This window comes from Pseudonaja textilis, chromosome 2 (assembly GCF_049901715.1).
Source record: "Pseudonaja textilis isolate UNSWEBS1 chromosome 2, rPseTex1.2, whole genome shotgun sequence".
Lineage (NCBI taxonomy): Eukaryota > Metazoa > Chordata > Lepidosauria > Squamata > Elapidae > Pseudonaja > Pseudonaja textilis.
This window is the reverse complement of record NC_141991.1, coordinates 195,647,980-195,672,669: the sequence shown is the minus strand read 5'-3', so window position 1 is coordinate 195,672,669 and position 24,690 is coordinate 195,647,980. Positions and strand designations below refer to the sequence as shown.

General features: G+C 36.5%; 1 protein-coding gene across 5 annotated transcripts in view; it reads right to left on the bottom strand.

The window, feature by feature from the left end:
* LOC113438463 (TLE family member 4, transcriptional corepressor) overlaps positions 1-24,690 on the bottom strand; it is a 158,891-nt gene that overhangs the window by 92,608 nt on the left and 41,593 nt on the right. For all 5 annotated transcript variants that reach the window (XM_087926756.1, XM_026703836.2, XM_026703837.2 and 2 more), the window contains one exon: positions 13,110-13,172. In XM_087926756.1, the coding sequence (XP_087782882.1) occupies positions 13,110-13,172 (63 nt within the window). The remainder of the gene's footprint in view (positions 1-13,109; positions 13,173-24,690) is intronic.

The following is a 24,690-nucleotide window of genomic DNA, read 5'->3' as shown; positions in this document are numbered from 1 at the left end:
TTCTAGAGAAGACTGTTTTAGAAAAATAGATCTTTTGCAGGGGCATTGCACTGTATATAAAAGTAACTACCTTACAGGAAATATATTTATCTAGAGAATTCATCAAGAAGAAATTTAGACACCCCCTCCCCAAAAGCATATAATATTAGAGTTGTACAATTATGCCTCATTCAGTATTGTTGTTTCCAAATAAGGTTAAAAAGAAAGAAAAATAGGGAAATAGGAAAACAATGGTGGGCCTGAAGCTAAACTAAAGTTAGTCTAGGCCTAGGTCTATTTAGGCAGAACACTACCAGGGAATAATACAAATGTAAACAATATTGGGAAAGTGGGAGGAAAAGAAACATCCTGAAAAAGGCAATAAATATATTGCCATTTCTGTTACCCAGAATATTACATGAATATATCCAAGAGATCACCAGGAATGTTCATAGTTATTCTGAGTCAAGTTGAGTTTAAAATTTAATTAAAATACAAAACTTCCAGATATAAATTAATCATATTTAATTTAATCTTAAGCAATTTCAAAGAATTGATATAAAACTACATACATACAGAAAGTATTTAAGTAAAATGGAATTCCACAAATGCAACCAATTGCCAATGAAGGTTAAATAGTAAGAAGGCAGGCACATTTAAGTTGGAGACATCTTGCCTTGATTCTAGAAATTCTAACCTTACCAAAACTCGAGCAACTAGTTTAATACAAACAAAAACCTTCATATAAATATTTGCTGTTAACGATGTTGCATAAAATTTCTTTTCTTTTTTAACCCATATTTACCAGCATCGCTGGAGGATAAAAATAAAGGTGATACAAATGTATTATTTAATTTTGCTATTGTGAGATGGTAGCCAGGCATTCCCTGTAATCATAGTGCCACTGTTTCCCAAAAATGATCCCTATTGTTATAAATACTGTAATTGCTGGTTCCTTCATCTTATGCTTTCATCTTGTCCTACCTAGCTTAACCACACCTACTACTGGTTATGTCCACACCTGAAAAATAATGTTTAAGGCCCCCTCCTAGAAACCAGGAGAGCGTGAGTTCTAGTGCTACCCTAGACATGAAATCTGGCTGGGTATCTTTGGGTCATAACTTTCTCTCAACTCAACTCAACTCACTGGGTAACTGTTGCAGGGAAAATAAAAGGAGGAAGGAGTATCAAGTAAGTATCAAGTTTGTCTCTTTCTAAAACTAATAAAGGTGGGATATAAATAAAATAAGTAATAAGTCAAAGCTTTCTTGTAGAAGTCCATCAACACATGGTAAGTCCCTACATAACTCAGAACCTAGATTGAATGCTAGGTTCTAGGTCGGGTGTCTTCAAACTTGACAGCTTTAAAGACTTGTGGACTTCAACTCCCAAAATTCCTCCTCCAGTGATGTTAGCTCAGGAATTCTGGCAGCTGAAGTCCACAAGTCTTAAACTTGCCAAGTTTGAAGACCCTTGTTCTATATTTTAGAGACAGTATGAGGCACCAATCTCTGCAGAGAATTGGAAGGGATGTTATGTGGAGATGAAGCCAAGGAGTACTTTCCTGCTCATAATAGCATATGAGTTCAAACAGGGCTTAATATGTTTAGGAAAGCTTAGCCTAATAAGATTACTTCTAATCAATGTTTGGTATATTAGACAACAGAAACTTCCATCTGACACAATTTATCAGCACCATTCAGGGCAACGCTAATAGGTTAGGACTACATTAATTCCCAGATAATCCAAAAGCTGAGAAGCATAAGGAAGGTTTAATCACATCCTCTTTCCAAATCTGAGGTCTCCTTTCAGTATTCGGGCAAGAATAGAAAGGTACACAATTCTGATACTTTAAGCAATTATTGCTAGGCATTAATGTATGCATTTTTGAGTACATATTTAGTCTTCAAGGCAATTTAGTCATTTTACAATAGAGTCTAACTTTGCACATGTTTTGAAAATAATTTTAAATAGTTAGAAAAATAGATGTAACCAAAAATATCACTAGTACTACACAAAGAGCTAGCCAATTCATTCATTCATTTATTTATTTTTTTAAAACCTTAATACTACATAGTGGCAGAAAAAAGATTTAGGAACTAAGGAATTTATTTTATGTTGATGGGAAATGGGTGAGTTAGAGCATATGGGGAAAAGCAGGCTGTAAATATAGTAAGAGACATGTAATCAATTATAAAGAACTGGACAAAGAGAAATCAAAGACATTGTATTAATAAGTGCATGGAAAGTAAACAACATCTTTATTCTATCACATGATAAACTATTCAGATACATTTAATGAATGTAGATGTGTATATCTAGAAAAATTGGGCCTGCATAAATTCATTTTGATTCTGAATCAGAGATTGAAAGAAGCCATTATTTTTTTCTTGAGTTTGCAACCTGAAAATAAACTAATTTAATATGAGCCTGTTTCAAGATTCAATCTGAAAATAAGAAGAAGGGAAAAAACACTTACAAAATTTGCCATAGGCAACAAACGGGGGAACCTCAAAACATTTCACAAACTTTTGACAGACTGGGCAAAGAGAGGAGGGATTATAAATCATTAGTAGGATATTAACCCTGACAAATTCCAGTAAGGCATTTTCATGAATGTGTATGTATGTATGTATGTATCAGTGGTGGGATTCTGTGGGTGTGGCTTGGTGGGCATGGCAGGGGAAGGATACTGTAAAATTTCTGGTCAGAGGTGGTATTTGCTGGTTCTCTGAACTACTCAAAATTTCCGCTACCGGTTCTCCAGAACTGGTCAGAACCTACTAAATACCATCTCTGGTGTGTGTGTGTGGGGGGGGTGTATCCATTGTACCTCTTTTTCTGAGAAAAAGAACACAATAGCCTGCAGGATATCTAAAAAAGGCAGATTATCTAGAAAAAACCATTTTGCTGAAAAAGTTTAGCTGTGCTGAGAAAGTGAATGAAGCCCATAGCAAAGTTAGTCTTTCCTTCCTAAGAGTACTGATAGGCAAGATGGAAGTAAAATACAGGTAGTCCTTGACTTACAACCACAATTGAGCCCAAAATTTCTGTTGCTAAGTGAGACGTTTGTTAATTGAATATCATGCCATTTTATGACATTTCTTGCCATAGTTGTGAAGTGAATCACTGCAGTTGTTAAATTAGTGACACAGTTGTTGAGTGAATCTGGCTTCCCCACTGACTTTGCTTGTCAGAAGGTCATTGAAGGGAATCGCATGACTCCGGGACACTGCAATCGTCATAAAGATGAGTCCTTTGCCAAGCGCCTGGATTTTGATCACATGACTGCGGGGAAGCTGCAATAGTAGTAATTGTCACCCATCACCAATTCTCTCTTTTATCATAAATGCAAATGATCCCAAAAAATAATATGTTTAAGGCAGGTGGATAGAAATGAAAGCAAGATACTCATTACTTGTGAACAGAATTTTTTATCATCCATTCCACTTATATAGACCAACAGGAAAGATTTCATTTGTATCTATTGGTAGTGTTGCTATATTGCAAATTATAGAGGCAAAGACTACATACTCTCATTCAGGAACCATTTAGTCTAACAGCAGTGATCTAGCTCCCTTTCTTATTAAATTTTCCTCAATCTTCCAATATATTTTAAATATATAAATAAGAATGCTTTGAATATCTTAATAGATAAAGTATAATTACTCAACATTTAATTGTACTCTAAGTCTTCTTTCTTTAAAATAAATACCTAATGAGATTACAAGCTTTTACAAGAAATCAGGCACAAACTGGATCACAATAAATCATGTAGAGTGCCACAATTACACCATAACCTATTTTCTGCCCAATGCTCTATTATAGCATGACTCTGGAAAAATGCACCATAAATAAGTTCTCATAAATATTTACGTCAAATCTGTACTTTATTAATGTTAATTTGTGGGCTATGCCCTTCTTATTCTGCATTATAACTCCTGGAAGACTAGAATTCTCATACTATAATATTCACATCACTTCTATGACAAATATACAGTAAACCGTATTAACAACAGGATATGAAATCGTTGAGCTTTTCTTTCACTCTATAAAGCATTTCTGAGATTTCCTGTTGAGTATTGGCCAAAGGCTAATGCTACACTATTCCCATCATGGGCCAACTAATCTTAGTAAACTTAACATTGCAAAAATATTTTTACAATTGGGGTAACTGCTCAGAGTAGAAACTTCAGCCTCTCCAAGTGAAAAACAACAATACGGGAAAGAAGACAATGCAACAACACGTACAGATATTTTGGTATGAACATATTTATGTGCAAACTAAATATTAGCCTTTTTAAAATCAGAATGCCTGTAACACTCATCTACTATTCTGGGCATTCTGAAGAGAATTGTGACAGTTATTTCTCTGTCACACATAAATTGACATCAAACATACTGGAAGCCATGTCTGGTAAAGAAAACCAGGCCAGATTTTCTGAAAGTCTTCAAGATTTCCATATGCTGATAAATTTCTAAAACATTTCTGAAAAGGAGAATGGAGTTTGCATTCCTGATTATTGTATTGATGAAAACAAAGTGGAAAATAGATAAAAGGAAGATGAAAAATGTAAAAAATGAAGAGATAATCTCAGAAATTTTAGCAAATTTATACTCTATTAAAAGGGATGTCAGCTTGCTATTACTTTGCATTGTGTGCCTCAAAGCTGAATTAAAAAGAGGAGGTGAAAGAGGAGGAAAATATATTTTCCTAACAAAGTGTGATATATTTTTAATAGGAAATAACTATACTTTCCCCAACACAATCATATGGGTTTACAAAAAGTTGACAAAAAGGGAAAACAGTCTCTGGACTCTATTAAATAGTACATTCAACACTTTTTCAGCATGCATCAAATAAATGTATCCTGTATTATTGCGTTACATTTTATTTAATATTTTAAATCTAATCTCAGATTGGTCTCTTGCAAATTTAAATATAGAAACTCCCTCTTTTCACCCAAGGGTCCTTTTTCACGGTTTCCTATCATGGTTTCCTGTTGTTTCTTCATCATGCCCACTTATTGGATGAAAGAAGCAAAAACATCTTCAAAGAAAAACAATGTCTAGTTGCCTTTTGAAAAAACCCTTTGGGACAAACATGACCTGCATGACTGAGAATCTCCACAGACATCCATCTTTTCACAATAAAGCTTTAACAGCAAAACTGTCCTTTCTCTAGGCATGATAAGAAACAACAGGAAACCAAGATAGGACACTATGCCAGTGGCTACGATAGCCCCTTTATAATCTGTGAACTTCAACTCCCAGAATTCCCCAGCCAGCATGAGACCCACTTCTGGTCTAGACTTAGAAGATCTACTGCTAATAACAACATGATCTTTCTGTTCTTTTCCTTCACCCATATTGTGGCAAGGGAAATCATGAAAGTGTTAGCAGCAATATGAATAAAAAGTAACCGCCTCTACCAGTTCCCTTCCTGGTAAGCAATTAAATGGTAACATAGCAAATGAGGCTACCCAGAGAGAAGACAACCATCTTAAGGATGCTTCTAGTTGAAACATAATCAACACTTATACTATAACATGCCGACTCAGGTGCAACAGCGAAATTATGATTCATTCTGCATTATTTCTGGCATTACATGTTTCTAATGTGACCTCACAAAGATGAGGTTTACAAAGTTTAATAACCCTGCTCTAACTATAGCACCACTCCTGATAAAAATGGTAACAACACCAGCATCTAAACACAAAAACAAACTCTAGAAGGTATAATTGAACAAAGAGATACTATTTTCAATAACAGTCAGTCATTCAGTAAGACAACAAAGTATTTACTCTAACTTTTAGTTTGGTCCTAACGTGCAAAATTAAAATGACTTTAGAACAATAATATAATGTAGAAAAATAAAATATAAAGTATTAAATAATAAAATGTAAGAACCTAGTCAAACTGTCCACTGTCATAACTAATTTGTCTTCAACATCATTTATATTCTTGAAAAGTTCTACAAATTACTGGTTAAATTGCCCTGAAAATAGTTTGTACAATAGTGACATAGTATGAGTTCAAGCTTAGCAAGAAACCCTTGGTGAATTTGATGATGATCTCTTGCATCAAACAAACCACTGATCTCTTACAAAGTTAACAAGCAGTGCAACGAGTTAACCCAGCACTATTATAAGTGCATGCAGTCACAGCATTTTATTCATTTTTCCCACAGGCACAATAAAGAAATGAATGATAACATTTTCCTGCCTCTTTTAAATTCCTTTGCAATTATACTTTATGCTGAAAAAAGAAAAGAAAAATCAAACCTCAGGGAGTGTTTTCACCAGACTGTAATGCTGCCATCTTCTGAACTACAGGTTTCAAACACAATTTCATTAAGCTGTTTCTATTCTGATATTCACAAATAAAATAGCCCGTCAAGTGAAAAAAAATGCATTACTCTTTTCAGACCTTTTGTCCATAAAGTGTTTATGGAGATTATTAAGCCATTGTGGGTTCAGTTAGGCTCAATATGAACACACCCTTTATTTGGTTTTTACTGTGAGTCAATTGGATAGCTACAACTTCTCCAATGAGCCAGTGATGAACTAATGGTGTATGAATACAAGTTAGGTAATCACCTGGTAGAAATTAGTTCTGCCCTAGTTCTCTCCTCTCCTCCAGCTTGTCCAGAAGAAGGACCAGACTTTCAGGCACTTTGGTCTCTTCTAAAATAGTCCTTAGGGGACAAAACCATCAAAGAAGACTAAGAAACCATCTCACGATGCTTCTGTACTTGTATTTCTGGAATGTGCTTCTCCTTACTCCATTTGCCAAGAAAAGCTACACAGTGATTTGGATTCGAAACTCAAAAAGATGCTTCAGGGTGTAAAAGCCTGTCTTCACTTCTTCAAAACTGCTGCAGCTTCTCCAGGGATTGTGCCACCATACACAACCACAGGCTCTGCACAATGTTAGGCAAAGATGGAGTTACAGAGACAGCTAAGTGTGTGCTCTGGTGCACTTTTAAGCAGCTTATTGACTACCGATTAGAAGCACCGCAAAGCCCAATTTGCCATATACTGTAAAAATCACAGAGACAAATTATCCAAGTAGTGTACAGATAAAAAGTTTAAAGTGCAAGCATTAAAATCATCATTGTTTGTAACCATGACCTATCCTCTTTTTATATTATTATACTCAAATGAGTTAATTCTCTTCCTAAAATCTCAAATTCTTAAATATTCGCCTTAAAACCCCCCACCAAAATACTGTACCTGGAGAGAGTTCCACTGAACATGGCTGTGGCATAGGGTTAACTTACAAAAATGTGGTGACCCAAGTGGAATCTTCCATTTTTAATTAAAAATGCAAACTAGCAGAGAAAGGATACCATCGAATCTGTCAGAGTTAAATAGCAATTCCACCAAAGTAAAAGAAAAAAAAAAGAAACCAATATCTACATTATTTTTCTTATTATTTAACTTTGAGAATAAATATTGTAATATATAAAAGACACAAGTTATGTCATTTACTTATTTGAACCAGCAAATGTTACCACTGCTGTTCTATTGGTGAAAAAAAATGAAACACCTTTCAGAGCTCTCTCTTCACTGCAGAAAATCTATTGACAATCCAAGTAAAAACAGTAAGCAGTAAAATTCCATATCATAACATTTATTTTCTTGTTTGCTGTAAAATCTTTCATTTTTCAAAACCATACCACATGCTGTTTTGTCCTTTTCAATTTCTTACAAAACCTTTTAAAAAGATTTCTAAGCATTGCATTCCTTTCTAAGATATCTAATACTTTCTATACTGTAACATGCTTCTAAGATTGTGGGGGCGGGGGGACACAGCCTGAAGACCTCTTAATATTCCATCAAACGTGCTACTTCAACACTATCAAAACTAGCAGCATCAAAAGCAATGGAGCCAATGGACATTGGTGCACAGTGACATCATTATACCCACCCTGCAATGGTGTCCTCAAATCCAGACATTGTCGCATCTGCTTGATGCCACTATACATATTTCATCATTTGCCTTTCTCCTTCCTCTCCCTCAGACCACTCACAATCAAAACATCAATTCATTTAATTAAGAAACAGACAGACAAACCCGTAATTCATGATATGATGAAGAAATTTTTCCTTTTCTAGCCTAATACTCTCTGGTTTGTTTGTGGAGTAGAAACACCTACAAGTCCCATTTAGTTGGTTGAGGTTGGTAAGAGATTACAGTTCCAATATCATCAGGGCAGATGGCAGCAAATGGATGACCTGGTTAAGAGGCTTTAAATCTGGCTAGTAAATACACCAGGGGGTGGGGGAGAATGTCACCAAGAAATCCCAGAGCTACAAACTAGAGGGAGGAAATCCAGGAAGAGCATAACAGAAACCATTTTTAGTTTAGTTTGCACATATCCACCCTACTCACCAGAAACTTGAAGTAATCCTTAAAGCAGTTAGAAAAAGCTGTGATAAATTCATCACTACGATAGCTGCTTCTAGCCCTCCCTTAACAATGGCCGATCTTCCTAGACCTGCTTATAACCTACTTTTGAAGTTCTGATGGTCTCCTCACATTTTTGCACTGGTAAATGGCTTACATTTACAGCCATTTGCAGCATCATGCAATCACACAATAATGTCCATGGGGGAAAATTGATTCACTTAATGATCACAGTGTTTGCTTAATGACTGCTGCAAAAAAGGTAGTAAAATGGAGCATGGCTACATGGTGGCCCAGTTAACTGCTGATTTATGGTCATAATTCCAGGCACAATTATGGTTAAAAAAATGTCTTGTAATTTTCTGCACAGGGAATCCATTTTGGGCACGCAGTGGGTAAAAACCTTTCTCAAAACCTGGAAGATAGCAGGTCTGGAATCTTCCATGGAATGGGATTACAATTAGCATTTTCTTACAGGCAGTCCTCAACTTACAACCACAACAACAGAGCCCCAAATTTATGTTGCTAAGTGAGAAATTTGTGAAGTGAGTTTTGCCCCATTTTACAATGTGTCTTGCCAGGTTTGTTAGGGGAATCACTGCAGTTGTTAAACTAGTAACATGGTGGTTAAGCAAATCTGGCTTCCCCATTGATTTAGCTTGTCAGAAGGAGATCACATGACCCCGGGACAATGTGAGCCAGTTGTCTAGCATCCAAATGTAAATCACATGACCATGGGGATGCTGCAAAGGTCGTAAGTGTGAAGAATGGTCATAAGTCATTTTTTTCAATGCTACTGTACCTTTGAACAGTCATTAAGTGAACTGTTGTAAATCAAGGGCTACCTGTATTAATGCTGAAGTAGTAGTTCTCAAACTGACAGTAGGAAGTAAGACCTACTTAACATGATCTTTACAAGTGGCCCTTCCAAAACAGGTGAAAAATCACTTCTGCATTAAACTCTTTAGGGCACATATCCAGGATATCAGTGGAGCCATCTTTCTCCAAAGGAAAGCATGCCCCACTCATGCTGGCAGAAAGGGCCTACTGCAGATCCCTCGGCCAAGAAATATCAACTGGTGGGATCCACAAAAAGATCTTTGTCTACAGTGGTCCCTGCCCTCTGGAACATCTTCCCACATGAGGTAAGATACACCCCCTCTCTTTAACTTTCAGGAAAAGCCTTAAAACCTGGCTATGCCAGCTGGTATGAGGTCCTGAAGAAGAATCTGTTGGCTGGAGATGGTTGGTGCACTAACAAAGAAGATCCTTCACCTTTCCCCTCCAAACCCATGTTTTTAGTTTGTTTTAATAAATGTAATTTTAATTTGTTGTCATATTTGTAATTGTTTTGATATTCATACATTGTTTAGATATTTGGATATAAGACGCGTGGAGTCACTTTGAACCGTGAGATGTGTGTGACCTGTGAGATAAATTTGATACTAATAATTTAAACAAAAACCTTAGATACTGATTCTGAACTTTCGCTAAACTCTCAACTTTCCTTGAACTCTCGCTTTCTTCAATCTGGTCTGTCTTCTAACAGGACTATCAATTGATTTTTAGAGCATACAGCATAATGAACATGTGATATTATATATAGATATAGAAAAGTAGATACATAAGCATATCCACACATACACACAACATTTGTAAAGCCACCCATTTCACAGGAACTGACTCTGGGTGGCATACAACAAAGATATAAAACAATAAACATGTCAAAAAGTCATCATTAAAAGGTTCAAAAGCATAAAGTACACAAGGCATCATTTTATATTTTTATTTATATCAAATTTATATGGCCACCTATAATGAGGTTAGGTTTTCAAGTCAACAAAGATAATGAAGAATCATTAACAAATTTGGATTTTGGAACAAAGCAAAGAGTTTCTGACCCAAAAGTACATGAAAATTGTGATATGCACAATTCAGAACTGAATATGCCCGAGTTTTCAATAAGAACCATGTAACTTGAAACTTTTCATTGCTAAGTAATTAATTACCAGTAGGTTTAGAAATCTATAGAAACGGAGTGTTTCAGTATATTCTCTCTCGGCCATCTGTTCCCCATTAAGGGGCAAACCCCAAATATATAATTGAAGAAGAGTACAGGTTTAATATTTGGCTTCATGGAATTCAAAGAAACAAATAAGGAGATTTCATGTGATTTAACATTTCAACCCCCATTTCCCCCTCTTTATAAGAATCCCATATCCCTTCATCCTATTCCATGAATGTGTCGACAAAAAATCAGAGCCAACATAATGACACCAGTGCCACTTTGCCACCAGCTGAGGCCATTGTTTTAAAACAGCTCCTGCATCTTTTAGATTAAAAAAGCCCTGTCTTTATCTATCATGGTCAGATGCCACCTATCTCTTCACTCTTCTGCATGGCAGCGTGCTGCCTGGTAGCATCCATTATTTGCTGGCTCTCTCTCCTTAATTCCAGCTTGTACTGCCCAAACCTCTTCAAATGGACCATATGTTTGCATTCATTTACAACAGAATAACACTAATACAGCCTAATAAAGGGAACACTTAGCCTTGATGTGACTGGCCTAGTTGCAAACTCCACCTCCAACTCAAATCTGGTAAATTACTAAATAAATCATTACCCATGCAAGGTAGAGCTGTGAAGTAGTGGAGAAACTAACAGACTAAGAAATCAATGTTAAGAGATTCAATATTCTGCATTTCTCAACTGTGATCCATTCTAAATAGAGTGCATTTGTGGATATGATTTTTGAAAACCTTTTTAGAAAGAGAAGTGGGAGAATTTGACACATTTCAGCAATGATTAGCACAATTCTAGGAAGACATTGCTTAAACTAAAGTCTGTGGTTATTGCCATTTAAAAATATGTTTCCTGTGGACACCAGATGTTTGATGGGGAAAGGAGAGAACAGGGTGGTAGCACTGAAATGGAGAATATTCTAGTTTAGCTTCTGATATGAATTCCTTATTCACAGTACAAGGAACATGCCTATGCGTAGAGCAGAGGAGAGAGACTAATATAACCCTTCAGTTAATGTTTTCCTTCTAGAAGTCAACCTAAAATCTATTAGAAAATCTGATATGTGCCCTTTTCAAAGTCACATTATCCTAATTAGGCAAGTATATGACAGGATATACAAAAATTCGAAGATGGTGAGGGGAAAGGCACAGCATCGCTTATATAATTAGCACTCAAGAGATTCCCATAATGTAGAGATTTATCCTTAAACACCTGTTTAAGAAATCAATAAGATCAAGTAATACAAGAAGACACTTTTATTGTTGATCATCTGCTGAAGATGTATTTGTAATTTTAGTGGATAATCAATAAATTGTGCCCCCCTCCATTTTCAAGTTTACTCTGTTGCTTATACATGGAAGAAAAACTGATTTTGTAAATTGGGATACTACATAAAATTGGGCAAAGAGAAATATCCTCAGAATTTCAAAGAGAAACATACAAAAGCTGCAATCACCAATGTAAGGAAACAAACTACAAATCTAGAAGAGAATGTTTTAGTATTCTTAACTACTAGCATGTTTCACATTGCTAGATACAAACTCAATCAGAGGACTATTAGCCTTTTTACTAGAAAATCAAGCTATTAATTGGAAACAGATAAAAAATTCTGACTCAGGATAGACAACCTTCCAAGAAACTTAAACCAAAAAGTTGCATTTAGCATTAAAAAATGAGTATTCAGCACTCCTTGCCCAAAAAATTACTCTTGCTTCTTTCCCCTTCCTCAAAGCAATTTTTTTTCTTGATATGAAGAATTGTGAGGAGGAGGGGAGGAGGGGAGGGATTTTGGGAGGAGGTGAATAGAGAAGGACACACCTGTATTTATCTCCTTATTGCCTAGAGCATCATATTTTCTGCCAAGAAGGCTGCATAAATCACAGTTTTCCAGCAATTTTTCAATATCTCCTATTAGATACCAGCTTGACAGGCTCATATTTTTGAGCACCAATGTACTGGCATGACAGGCAAACATTTGTATAAAGTAGCCTGAACCTAACTGGCAATGAAGCGGGATGAAGCACTGTGGGATGCAGTTGTTTCCACTGGTTTTACAAGTCAAAATTGGCCTTCTCATATTCTGATGTTAGCAACTAAGGCAGATTTTAAAGGAAAGGGAACAAAGACTAGATCTATGCAAGGAGGACAGCTCTGTCAGTGGCTTTTTCCTATATAGATTGATAAAGTCTTGCTTATCAGTATAGCTCCGCTTATTTCTTGTCAAGGGGAAAAGGCAGACGGGTATGTTTTAGATTACAACTCCTACTATCCCAAACCATTGGCATTGCTGACTAGGGCTGGTGGAATTTGTACTCCAAAGCATCTGAAGGGCACCAGGTCAACAACTCCTGTAAAAAGATTGCCTATAATTTTCTTGTCCTGCCTGCAGCTTCCAGAGCCACCCAGCTGGCTGCTGCCACAAACTGACTCCCGAATCCTGCTTGCTTTTGTGCTAAGTACTAAAGGAGGAGATGCTGCTGGCACAAATAAGGTAGATCACAATTTAAAATTGCTTCATGCGTTCACAGAATGACCAACTTAATATTAACCCGATGGGGTGGACAAAGAGGGAAACCCGCAGGAAAGTGAAATATAAAGACTTTCAAGCTTTGTGTTGCCCCATAGCCCTTGGCTCCTCCTTAGTTAAAGCAATTCCCTATAATTTGAGGTCAGCACACGTAAACAACCACCCTTACCTCCTGGGATAAGAACGGAATGACCTGGGCACATATGGCATTCAGCCTCTTGACAATTTCCGCCTATGGATGAGAAAGAAAAAGTTAGTGAGCTACAAGTTGCAAGCATATGATTGTGGTCACATATAAAAAGAAAGTGCATTTAAAGTGATGATTTGGACAAAGACAGCTCAGCCCTTTGGACTGACTCCAGATGTTATAATGGCATACTTTTCAGTTTCACCATAGAAGCTACAGTAGCTTGCATGCTTGAGAAAAAAGAACCGCCAGTGGTTTGAGGTATGTGGTATCTTCCACATTTGCAATAAAAATCCCCGTTCAGTTCACACCGGGTGGGTAATCTGCAGTTTATGGGTCACATGCAAGCTCCTGATCCTCCAAACACCCACAGACTATGTCATTAAATGCTGGTGGCAAAACCGCTGACTTCCAGCTGCCGAAATTTTAGTGATTTTTTTTTTCACATGAGCATTTTAACCTTCAAAAGGGCTTAATAAATCCTTTCTCCCTTTGAAACCCCTAATCAAACAAAACTGGCTGAAAACACTTGGTCCCATTCCTGATCATATTACTCTGCTTCCAGACGCATCCTTGGAGTCTAAACAACTGGGAGGGAGAGAGGTGGGGAGAGAAAATGTTTCTTTTCTCTAGCCAAAAAAAAAAAAAAAGTAAAAGTTACCTGCTACTGGTATACGGTAACAGTAGCTAAGGTTTCTTCTAATATTTACAGTTCCCATAGGAGTCTAATGCTACTTGACCTCATACTTCTTGAAAGGTAGGAACAAGGCTAGCTTCAGGGGACTCTACTGTCTCAGAATAGAAAGCTTGGCCTTACTGTTAGATCAAGAACTGTTAGATCATTATCCAAATTGTGAGTTGCGCAGAGTTGCTCAGGCGAGATGGGCGGCCATACAAATCAAATCAATAAATAAATGGCTAGGCTAAGTAGCCAGAGACCCAAAGCCATCTATAAGCTCAGCCATAGACTCCAGAAATGTGTATGTGTGTGTGTGTGCGTGCACGCATATATATATGTATACATACACACACATATAAACCCTGAGATTTCATCTATGCAACTGTTCAACTTTCTGTCTCCCTCCTCTATCCACCTAATTTTTGAGTAATTTGTTTCTTTTAAAGACATCATATTATCAACAATTTATTCCTCAATATCAATGCTTGAAACTCTTATTTTATATAATATCTTCTGTGAAAATGTGTACCACTTTTTATATCCCTTGTATCTGGATAAAATTTCTCCCCAAGTCCCCTTGAAAGTGTTTTTTTTTTTAATTTTCTTTCTTTATGTTATGACACAGATGAGGGTTTCACCTTGGCGGTATATTTTCTGCTCTGTGGAATGTATTCTAGTTACGTTTCTGCCGCTAGGTTTTTAGATGACTCTAAATATACTGAAGAGATATGACTGTGTTCACTTCCCCTTTTCAATGTTATTTTTCACAGACCCATCATTTGTCAATTGTCTTCTCTTTTGAAGTCAAATGTAGGACCTTCTTTGCTCTTTTCTTACATATTAAATATGATGAGTATGAGACTTATTTCCAAAAGATTGAAAAACATTCTGACATTCCGTACTGAATCCTGGAGATTAATCGTTCCCAGCTAGTTCTGTGTAGCTTTTCTCAGAATCTCAGACATTTCAGGTACCGGCTAGTCCTGAACTTGCCACCATTTGCTTAGTGACAGTTCAAAGTTACAATGGCACTGAAAAAGTGACTTATGACCATTTTTCACATGTACGGCCATTGAAGCATTCTCTGTGGTAATGCAATCAAAATTCAGATGCTTGAGAACTGGCATGTATTTATGACGGTTGCGGTGTTCCAGAGTCATGTGATCACCTTTTGTGACCTTCTGACAAGCAAAGTCAAAGGGGAAGCCAGATTCACTTATCAACTGTGTGGTTAACTGTGGTGATTCACTTAACAACTCTGATAAGAAAGGTCATAAAGTGGGGCAAAGTTCACTCAACAGCTTAGCAACAGAAATTTTGGGCTCATTTATGGTCATAAGTCAAATACTACCTGTATAGACCTTTCCTTCCTTTAATATAAGTAGAATGTGTCTTTATCCTAATTTTTTTATTTCCTGAAACATTTTTCCCAGAATTGGATGCAACTTAACTCCTACTAATTTTCTTTCAGACTTTGTTTAAGGAACTTTCCTTCCATCCTTTGCATTCTATAGTGTCAGAATAACCTCCTTTCTCTTCCCAACACATCTGAGATCTCTCAGCTGCACCTCTCTAGTGGAACTATCCATACAATTAGCCAATTTCTCTCTCTCTCTCTCTCTCTCTCTCACACACACACACACACACACACACACAGAGAGAGAGAGAGAGAGAGAGAGAGAGAGAGAGAGATTATAACTAGCCTACTGAACCTTTTTACCTTTTAGGATAGCACAGTGACAATTTTTCCAGATCTATACATGTGGAGTTCAAACTAGCTACTTTATTGTTCTCTGCCTATAATACAGGAATTTCCACAGACTGGCTGCTTTCACCTAGAAAAGATCAGATAAGGCTCAAAGGCTGACCATGTCCTCTAGTGTTTAATATAAGTGGACCGTGTCTTTATCCTATTTTTTTTTCATTTCCTGATAAATTTTTTCCAGAATTAAATGCAGCCACACAATGAGTCTAGGCTAATTCCCTGCTTGAGCCCTCCTCCCAGTTGGGATGGTTGCTCTCCAACCATCACCCTGCCATTTGATTGTATGTGAAAGGACACAACCACAATTCAGTTGTGAGGGGGGGAAAACTCCAAGTACCAATTATTAATAATCCAACTAAAAAGTGTACAACTTTTGTAAATTTGACAACTGAAAATTATAAAAATATACAAGGATTAAAATGGAATGACATATTACAGCAAGGTGCAAGATTCCCAGATAACAATCAGTCTCAGCATATATCTCTCTCCGTCTCTCTCATTTCTATCTGTTCAGTCTGTAGTAGCATTCTCTTAAAAGGCCAGAAATGCAATCTGGGTGGTCAGGAATCAAAGACCTGTATTTTTGGAAGGTCTGGAACATAGAGCTGGCCACAGTCATTGTATGCTTTAACTGCCTCATGTTTTGATAACTGTGCTATAATGTGTTCTACTGATGAAAGTAATTTTGGAAACTGTCCAAAAAGTACACCTAATACAAAATATAAAGCAGGTGTTGTAATAACATTTTAAAAATAAGAAAGCTAGAAGGCAAAACAAGAAAAGAATGTATCTGCAAAAGATATAGCTTTAAAATATGAGGAGACAGTCATGAGGTAATCAGGATGGGAAACAAAAACAGTAACTTAATGTTTCTCAGAGTAGACACATTGACATCACAAAGACAAAATAAGTTAGTTCTAAAAATTCTGGACTGGCACTGTGATGACTCAGGTTCAAGTTGAATCTCTACCACAATATCTTATTGGATGATTCTGGGCCAGGCACTTTCTCAGGTAACTTATTTCACAAGGTATTGCTGTGGGATAAAAATGTGATGAAAGAAAACTATGAAAGCTGCCTTAAGTTCCTTAAAATGTGTAATATAAATCCAAAAATCAAAACAAAAAAATAATGAAAATAATGTAATTGCATTCATTCCATTGCACAATAACAAAAAATCCCAAAATGCTAGATATATTATTTTAAGAAACCATCTATATACATATATGTATATATATATATATATATATATATACACACACACACTTGCATATGCATATAGTCTTACAAGCGAACCCTTTACAACTGTGATGGCAAACCTATGACATGCATGTCAGAAGTGGCACGCAGAGCCGTCACCCGGAACAGATCCACTGCGCATGCACGCTCGCCTCCTGCCGGCATGTGCAGGGGGAGCATGAGAGATACTCATGCATGAGCAGGGAGCGGGGTACACACTGGAGGTAGCAAGCGCATGCACAGAGGCAAGTGGTACATGTGGGGTGCACGGGGGGGGTCATGTGCGCATGCTCAGGAGGTGGGAGGTGTCACGAAAACATTGCATTATGGGTGCAGGCACACGCGTGTGCACATTCGGCACATGATGCCGAAACGATTAGCTGTCACTGCTTTACAACTACATAAGGCACCAGTTACAGTGACCTGAAAACATTTAGGAAAAGTAAAAGAGAAAACAATATGGATAAATCTCATTAAAATTAATAACAGATATATAAATATAAATACAAGTGGCTGAGGATGGTAGAGAGAGAAAATGATCAACTGTTTAAAAAATTAATACTGAGAAAAAAGAAAAGAGAATATTTCTTTTTTTTAGACAAATAAATTTACAGTGTACAAATTTAACATAGAAACCAACTGATAAAATAGACTGTATAAAAAAGAATTCAAATGGCGGAGAAAAAAAATTCAATTTGAAAACAACACAACAGAAAACTAATGATTACAAGCAAGAATCAGTTTTAAAATCAAAACAAACTTAGAACTAAATGAGATTTGGAATAGGAAAAAAAATGTTAGAACTGGTGAAAGTGCACAAAAACAATTTGCTTAAAAGATATATCCTATATACAAATATATCAAATCAGATTTAAATGCATGTCATCATTTTAGGAGGCAAAATAAAGAAATCATTCTAGGTAATTGGATAAAAAACGTGAGGAACAAAGCTTTGAAGATGGTAGAAATTATTTGGAAAACTAAGGAAAAGTAATAAAGACTCAAATGACAGAAACAGCAAATGAAGAACAAAAAAGAGTTGTCATTCAGAAGAACATGAACAAAGTCAGGGGTAAAAGTACAAAGAATCAACCAAACGAGAAGGCCTAACAATTGCAAAGCTAAAAAGAAAATATTTTTTAAAAAACAACATGGTCTATAGAAAGAACCTGAGAAAAGCATGCAAGCAGAAATAGTACTTTAAAATGTTGATGTAGGCTGAAGACTTTTACCAAAAAAATTGTGAGTGAGAACCAACTATGAGGAAGGTAATTTGGGATTGGGATGGCTGTCCCTAAGCGACGCAATCATAAAGTCACGTGATCATATCGCTTAGTGAAAATCCCAGTCCCGTTTGCCTTTGCAACCTCAAGATGTACAAATTAATCAGGTAGTGCTGGGAATCCCGACAAGAGACACTGCAGTGTAGTGTGGGATGAGGGGCTCTGGTGGTCTGGTGCAGGTAGTGCATGAGTTAGAGAATGCCAGGGAGGGCTTGTTAAGGCCACATATAAGTGAAGGAAGAAGGCCAGGGTGTAGATGATGTGGCAGGACAAAAGCACCAGGAGACTGGAGGGAAATACCACAATGACTTGTGGTTTTCTGTGCTAGCTTCTGCATTAATTTTACATGAGAGAAACTGACAAGGTCATCAAATGGTGATCACGTGACCATGGGACACTGCAACCACTGTAAATGTAAGCACCCAAATTGCTATCATGTGGCCACTGAGGTGCTGTGACCAAATGAATTCTGAGGCCTGATCATAGGTGCCACATGTTCAGGGCCATCCCAAGTTCAAACAGTCATCGAATGAGTGGTTGGTAAGCGAGGATTATATTATATCTAAAGACTTAATGACAACAGAGGAGAAGAACGGTCAGAAATAAAAAAAACTAATTTCAGATAATTCTAAAAATGAGAAGATTTTTGAAGTTTTATTTAGCAGACAAATGATACAAAATTTATTTTCTTTTCTAGCACTATACCAATTCCAAGAAATGTCTGTTGCTACTGAGCTACAGACTTTCAGAACAATCAAGAATCAGATTACCTTAACAGAATGGTCAAAATGGGTAAAAAAATGAGAGCATGCATGGTGAAAAATATTCTCCAGAACTCCTAGTGAATTGCCGCTATTGACAAAAGAGTCTCAGATTGGACTGAATGGAGAAGTAACTTCAAGTTCAATATACAAGGCTGGGAACATATACAGAATAATTCAAAATGCAAATTTCAAATTTCTTTCAAGAAGATATCCAGGTACCATCTATTATATATATACTTGTCAAGAACTTCAGGTTCTTATAGTACATTATTATTATTTTTAATTGATTGGAAAGGATCTGAAGTCTTTCCCTTAAGATTGCATACCAAGAAGAACAAAGGGTTGCATCAAAAGCAGGAAATCAAAATTGTGCAAGTACAAGTGCATCCGTCATCTGGGTCATGATTTTGCATGAAAGAGCACTCTGTCCCCAAAAGGAATTGCAAACTGAGCAAAAGTAGAAAACAATTTGAAAACATACCTTTACAGGTAATTCTTCGTCCTATTTAAGTCAAATACAAAGGGAAATTTACAAAGCAAAAGGCTGGTTTTTATTTTATGTGAACTATCCTAAAGAGTTTGCTCTCATTTCTGACAGACTAAATAGGTCTTTTCAGCAATACTTTACACTCCACAAATATTCTGCTGATGTAAAGATGAGAGAGAGGTGACCATTGTCCAGCAACTCCATTTTCTTCCTTCGTGACTTTTAAAGGAATATTTACATAAATAGAAAGATTCAATTTCACAGCCTGCTAAAGAAAATTCTGAATCTTGAATAAGCAGTCTTTATTGGTATATGAAAGTCATCCATCCATCCATTCCTCATATTTAACTGGGCCCTCATCTTACAAATGGAAGTCAGGTCAGCACACAATAAAAAACAACTATAAAAAATGAGCAAATATGAAAACATTCCATAATAAAAAAAAAAACATCATATTGTTAAAAAAAGACTAAAAGACAATCGTTGATGTTAAGATCAGTGTAGCTATCTTAACAATTCTCCAGTTTTAAAAAAAACAAATGGAACTATGAAAAGTATAAAGTTCAGTACAAAAAGTGGAAAATGTAATATGTATAGCAATGGAGAATATATGCTTTCCCCCTTTTTTTGAGAATTAAGAGATTATTTTATTGTTTTAACAAGATAGAATGGGTCATTTATATATTGGAATATTAAAGCGTACTATTTGGCTATTTTTAAAAAAAAAATTTCTCTAGGCAATGTTTTATAAAGTGCCCTATATAAAATAATCCGACTTGTTTTTTAATTAGAAGTAAGCCTCATTCCTACCATTATAACAGAGCTTATTTTCAGTAATTCCCAGTGAAATGCCTACATTTCTATTCAAAAGTTTTGCTGAGTTCAGCCAGACTTCTCAGGTAAGCTGATTGTAGCTTTGGTTTTCTATTTCTTTAAGAAAGCATTAGTTTTGTAAAAGCAAAGCTGGGACGATACCTAATGCTAAAGAAAGAGAGGGAAAAAGTGGCATCTTATGTAATTTAAGCAGTTGTGTAATGTAAAAAAATCTGAGAAAAAAACATAAAAAAATCAATGAGAAAGAGACATCCATATTGAGGCAATGAGTTATGACATCAGCTAAAGGTTTAATAAGATTTTAGCTATCTTTCTACAAAAATATTTTAGAAGTTGGAAATAAATCCCACCAATGATGCACTTGCCTCCCAAAAATGGATTGCTCAAGCCAATTTCTTATTATATAGCACCATTAAAAACATATTAAAGCCTAGCAGCATAGCTGCCTATTAGTTTAAAACTTGATAATGTATGTATTTTCTAATGCTATACATGACTTCATCTTGCATATTTTCAAAGACTAATCTTAAACAGGGGACATTATAATGTAAAACTAAAAGCACTGGAGAGAGGGAACTTCATTCTTTTTTTAAAAAAACAAGGAAAGAAACATTTGAACCATATATACATAGAAAACCTAAGGAGAGAAATCAAGCAACACTACCTATACTCTACGAGTAAAGAAGCATATGTGTCTACAGTGTTGCCTGATTTTTCTCCGTAGGTTTTCTCTTTTTTTAATCCTGGTTAACCCAGGAGAAACAATATTACAATAATTACTCAATTATTCATTCTCCCCTTCAAATTGCCACACTCTGGCAGAATATTCTGGAGCAGAGTCACTGTAAAATTGGTCCTCAGCACCTTCTTTATCAGCACCTTCTTCTTTCTGCACTTTCTCACTCCACATTCTCTCCTTCCTTGCTATTGCCATTTTCCCTTCCCTAATTTAAAAGGACTCCAGTTCTCTGTGGCTGTATCTGACAGCAGGGATTTAGCTACTAAATCCAACACTTTGCATGAAACTATGCCACAACAGGGCGGCCTAGATCAACACTCTCCGAAACAGAAACTGAGGGTCCAAAGCAGTGTAGAACCAATTTGATCTAGTAGTTAAGGCACCAGAGTAGAAAATGGGACATCTTGAGTTCAAGTCCTACTGTAGCCATGAAAGCCAGCTGGGTGAACTTGAGTAAGTCACTCTCTCTCAGCCCCACCCACCTCACAAGGTTGCTGTTGTGGGGAAAATAGGAAGGAGGAGTATTATATATAAGTTCACCATCTTGAGTTATTTGTGAAAATAATAAAGACGAGATATAAATAAATAAACCAACAATCCTTAGCAACTTCAACTTCTAAAATTCCCCATGCCGGCTGTGTGGCACTACGCTACTTAAAAGTTACTGAGGTGGAGAAACTGGTCTAAAGTATGGGATCTGGAACCTAAACTATAGGTAATAATGGGATCTGATAGCCTAGGAGAGTCAGTGAAGTTTCTGGCTAATGATAAGGCTTCTTATGGTCACCTACTTTCAGATGAAAAGGCTGGAGAAAGCAAAGCAGTTATAGTCCCGCTGCGTAGGAAGACATTTTATAAATATTTTAATAAGGCAAGTCAACTTGTAGATTCTGATGCAGTCTCCCTGCATGAATAGCATCTTTCACAATGCTCTATATCCAATGCTCTCTTTACAGTAGATGTAAAGAGTGTATTGTGGGGCCATTTTAACCATTTTAGTTAATTCTTTTTAGGAGTAGAAGGATTGCAAAGGAGCACCCCACTGTGTGGATTTTGACTTACAAATCTCTGGATCTAATTCTAAGAAATGTTAAGAGGGTCTGCATTTACATATGAGAATATCTTTCATCAGCATGCATTGTTAACTGAAAAGAAAGCTTTTACCTAGGAAACCTTGGGAAACAAAATACTTTGTATTTATAATACAATAGACTAATGGAGCTACTGTTCTGGAATTTGGCTCTAAATTGGAAGCATGCTGAGGGAAGGTCTAAAATGATGGATGGTGTAGAAAAAGCAAGGGAAGATTTTTTTAAACACACACACACACACACACACACACACACACACCCTTTCTCTCATAATCCAATGAATAGTAAGCAATCCAGAACAATCCAAAGGTGAAGCTTGCTGCCTAAAGATAAAACAATGACCTTCATTTAGATGTGCTTTAACGTGAGCTACATCCATGGCGAATAAGGCTACCAATTGCTGTTCTGCACAAGAACTTTAAGTAAGATGCACCAGAGACACTTTGCTTTTGAATACAAGTTGGGGCCGGGGGGGATACATCTGTCAGTATTTTTGAAGTTTTCTCCTGCTGCTGCTAGGTGTTTGGTGAGGCACTGTAGAAACAGATGGATTCACAGGCTTTCAGTATGCTCCGACATTGCTCTTTTTATTTTGTAGTTCCAATTTCGGACAGAACTTACTAATTATCAAAGTCCACACTTCCTACTGATTGGTGATGCTAAAATCAAGAGACTATAGGTAGTTCTAGACTTAGGATCACAATTGAGCCCCAAATTTCTGTTGCTAAGCAAGGCAGCTGTTAAGAGAGCTTTTATGGCTTTTTTGCCACAGTCAAGGTTGTTGAGTGAATCATGCAGTTGTTGAGTGAACCATGTGGTTGTTAAGCAAATCTGCCTTCCCTCATTGACTTTGTTTGCCAGAATCTCTCTGGGAAGGTTACAAATGGTGATCACATGACGCTGGGACAAGTGATCAAATTCTGATCACAGGATGCTGCAATGGTTACAAGTGTGAAAAATTACTCATAAACCAATGAAATTTTGACTGGTCACTCAATGAATAGTTGTAAGTCAAGAACTACCTGTAAGTGCATCCATTTCCTCAAGTGTTTAAAGGATAGACAATATTCATAAGAACAAAAATGAAGTCAACTGGATAAAAGATACAAGTGAAAGAGAATCTGAGGGAAATTGAAGGAATATAAACCTTAAAATGTATAGATTTAATTGTATGAAGACTGAAGGGGAAGTCCGTAGGAAGAGGCCTTTGTCCCAATATAAACTGTTTATAAATCAGCAAGGAATGGCCGTTTACATGACCTCAGAGTAATGTTAACTGCACCAAATGCCTGTTCATCCTGGCTCTCGGCCAATAGCCAACTGACTGTATGTAGCCAATAGGTACAGGTATGTTTACAATGGAATAAAGTTTTAATCCTATGTGAAAGGAAGCTGTGCTTGATGAGCCAACCAAAGCAAGAATGTCAAGCAAATATCACCACAATTGTCTGAAGTGACCCCGATACAAGGTTCATTGCAGAACTATTTATTTTGGGACTTCAACATCCTTGTTTTTATTTACTCAAGTAGGCTAGGCGGGAGTGCGGTAGGCCAATGTACACCTGTTGATCAAGGCTGTGGTTTATCAGCACGCAGACTTGTGTACACAATAAGAGTCCAAATGTTTTGACAGAATTCATTCTGGCATTTAAAAAAAAGCTGCATCCAGTACTAGTAAAACAGAAAACAATCTGTGTAACTCTCTTCTACTACACACCTAATTTAAAAGGTCTTGCTCTAATATATCACCCCCAATCATTTATTTCTGAAGAAGATCAAGTCATTTACTACATAGTGGGGCAATCCAGACTAAATCTGCAATTTACCTCTTTGTAACACTGTGCCAGTTGTTGCAGTGAATTCATGCATATTCTGGGCCCTTCATTCTACTCCTTTATTATTGCTTTTAGGTCATTTTCAGATCATATCTTGTTTTTCCAATTCTTACACCTGCCCACTCTGCAATTATGCTTTTGTTTGCAGAGTCAGATATTCCAAACTGAAGCAGAGGCACAAAATTGTTTGTCATTAATCATAATATTCTTTCCCCCTTCCATTTGTAATACTCTACAGACTTTTATCCCTTGATCATATGCAGCATATTGAAATGATGTTTAATCCTGTAAAAATCAGAATATATGAACATGTAAAGAAGTCTTGGAACAATTTCCAGCTTGAGAAGATTTAGGTCATATATATTTATTAGTAGATCAAAAGAAGATGGAATATTATTTAATTAGAATGTTATTCATTAAGAGGGGAGTAATGTAAATGTGAAATATTATCTAGACCATCTTTTATTATTTTGAAAAAAAATAATTTTTCACCCCATGAAATGTAGCTTAAAGAAATGATCTGGCTTTGTTTGGAGTTTTTTTAGAAAAAATATTTTAAGAAAAAGGAAAATGTATGAACAATAGCTTGTTAGTGTGTCATTAAGTTCTCAGGAAGTCTTTGCAGACAGTGATGGAAATTAATTTATCTGCCCTGCACTGAATCTCAGGCACATGCTGTTTGCAAGGAACTCTCAGAGCAGCGAGTGATTATAGTTGACCATTATTCACTTCCTAATTGCTGATGTTGGTCTGCTCCTGTTCCTCACATTTTATTTCCTGCTGAAGGATGCATACAAACTAGAGAATTGTAAAGTTCAAAGAAATCAACGGTAACTTAGGTCTAAGC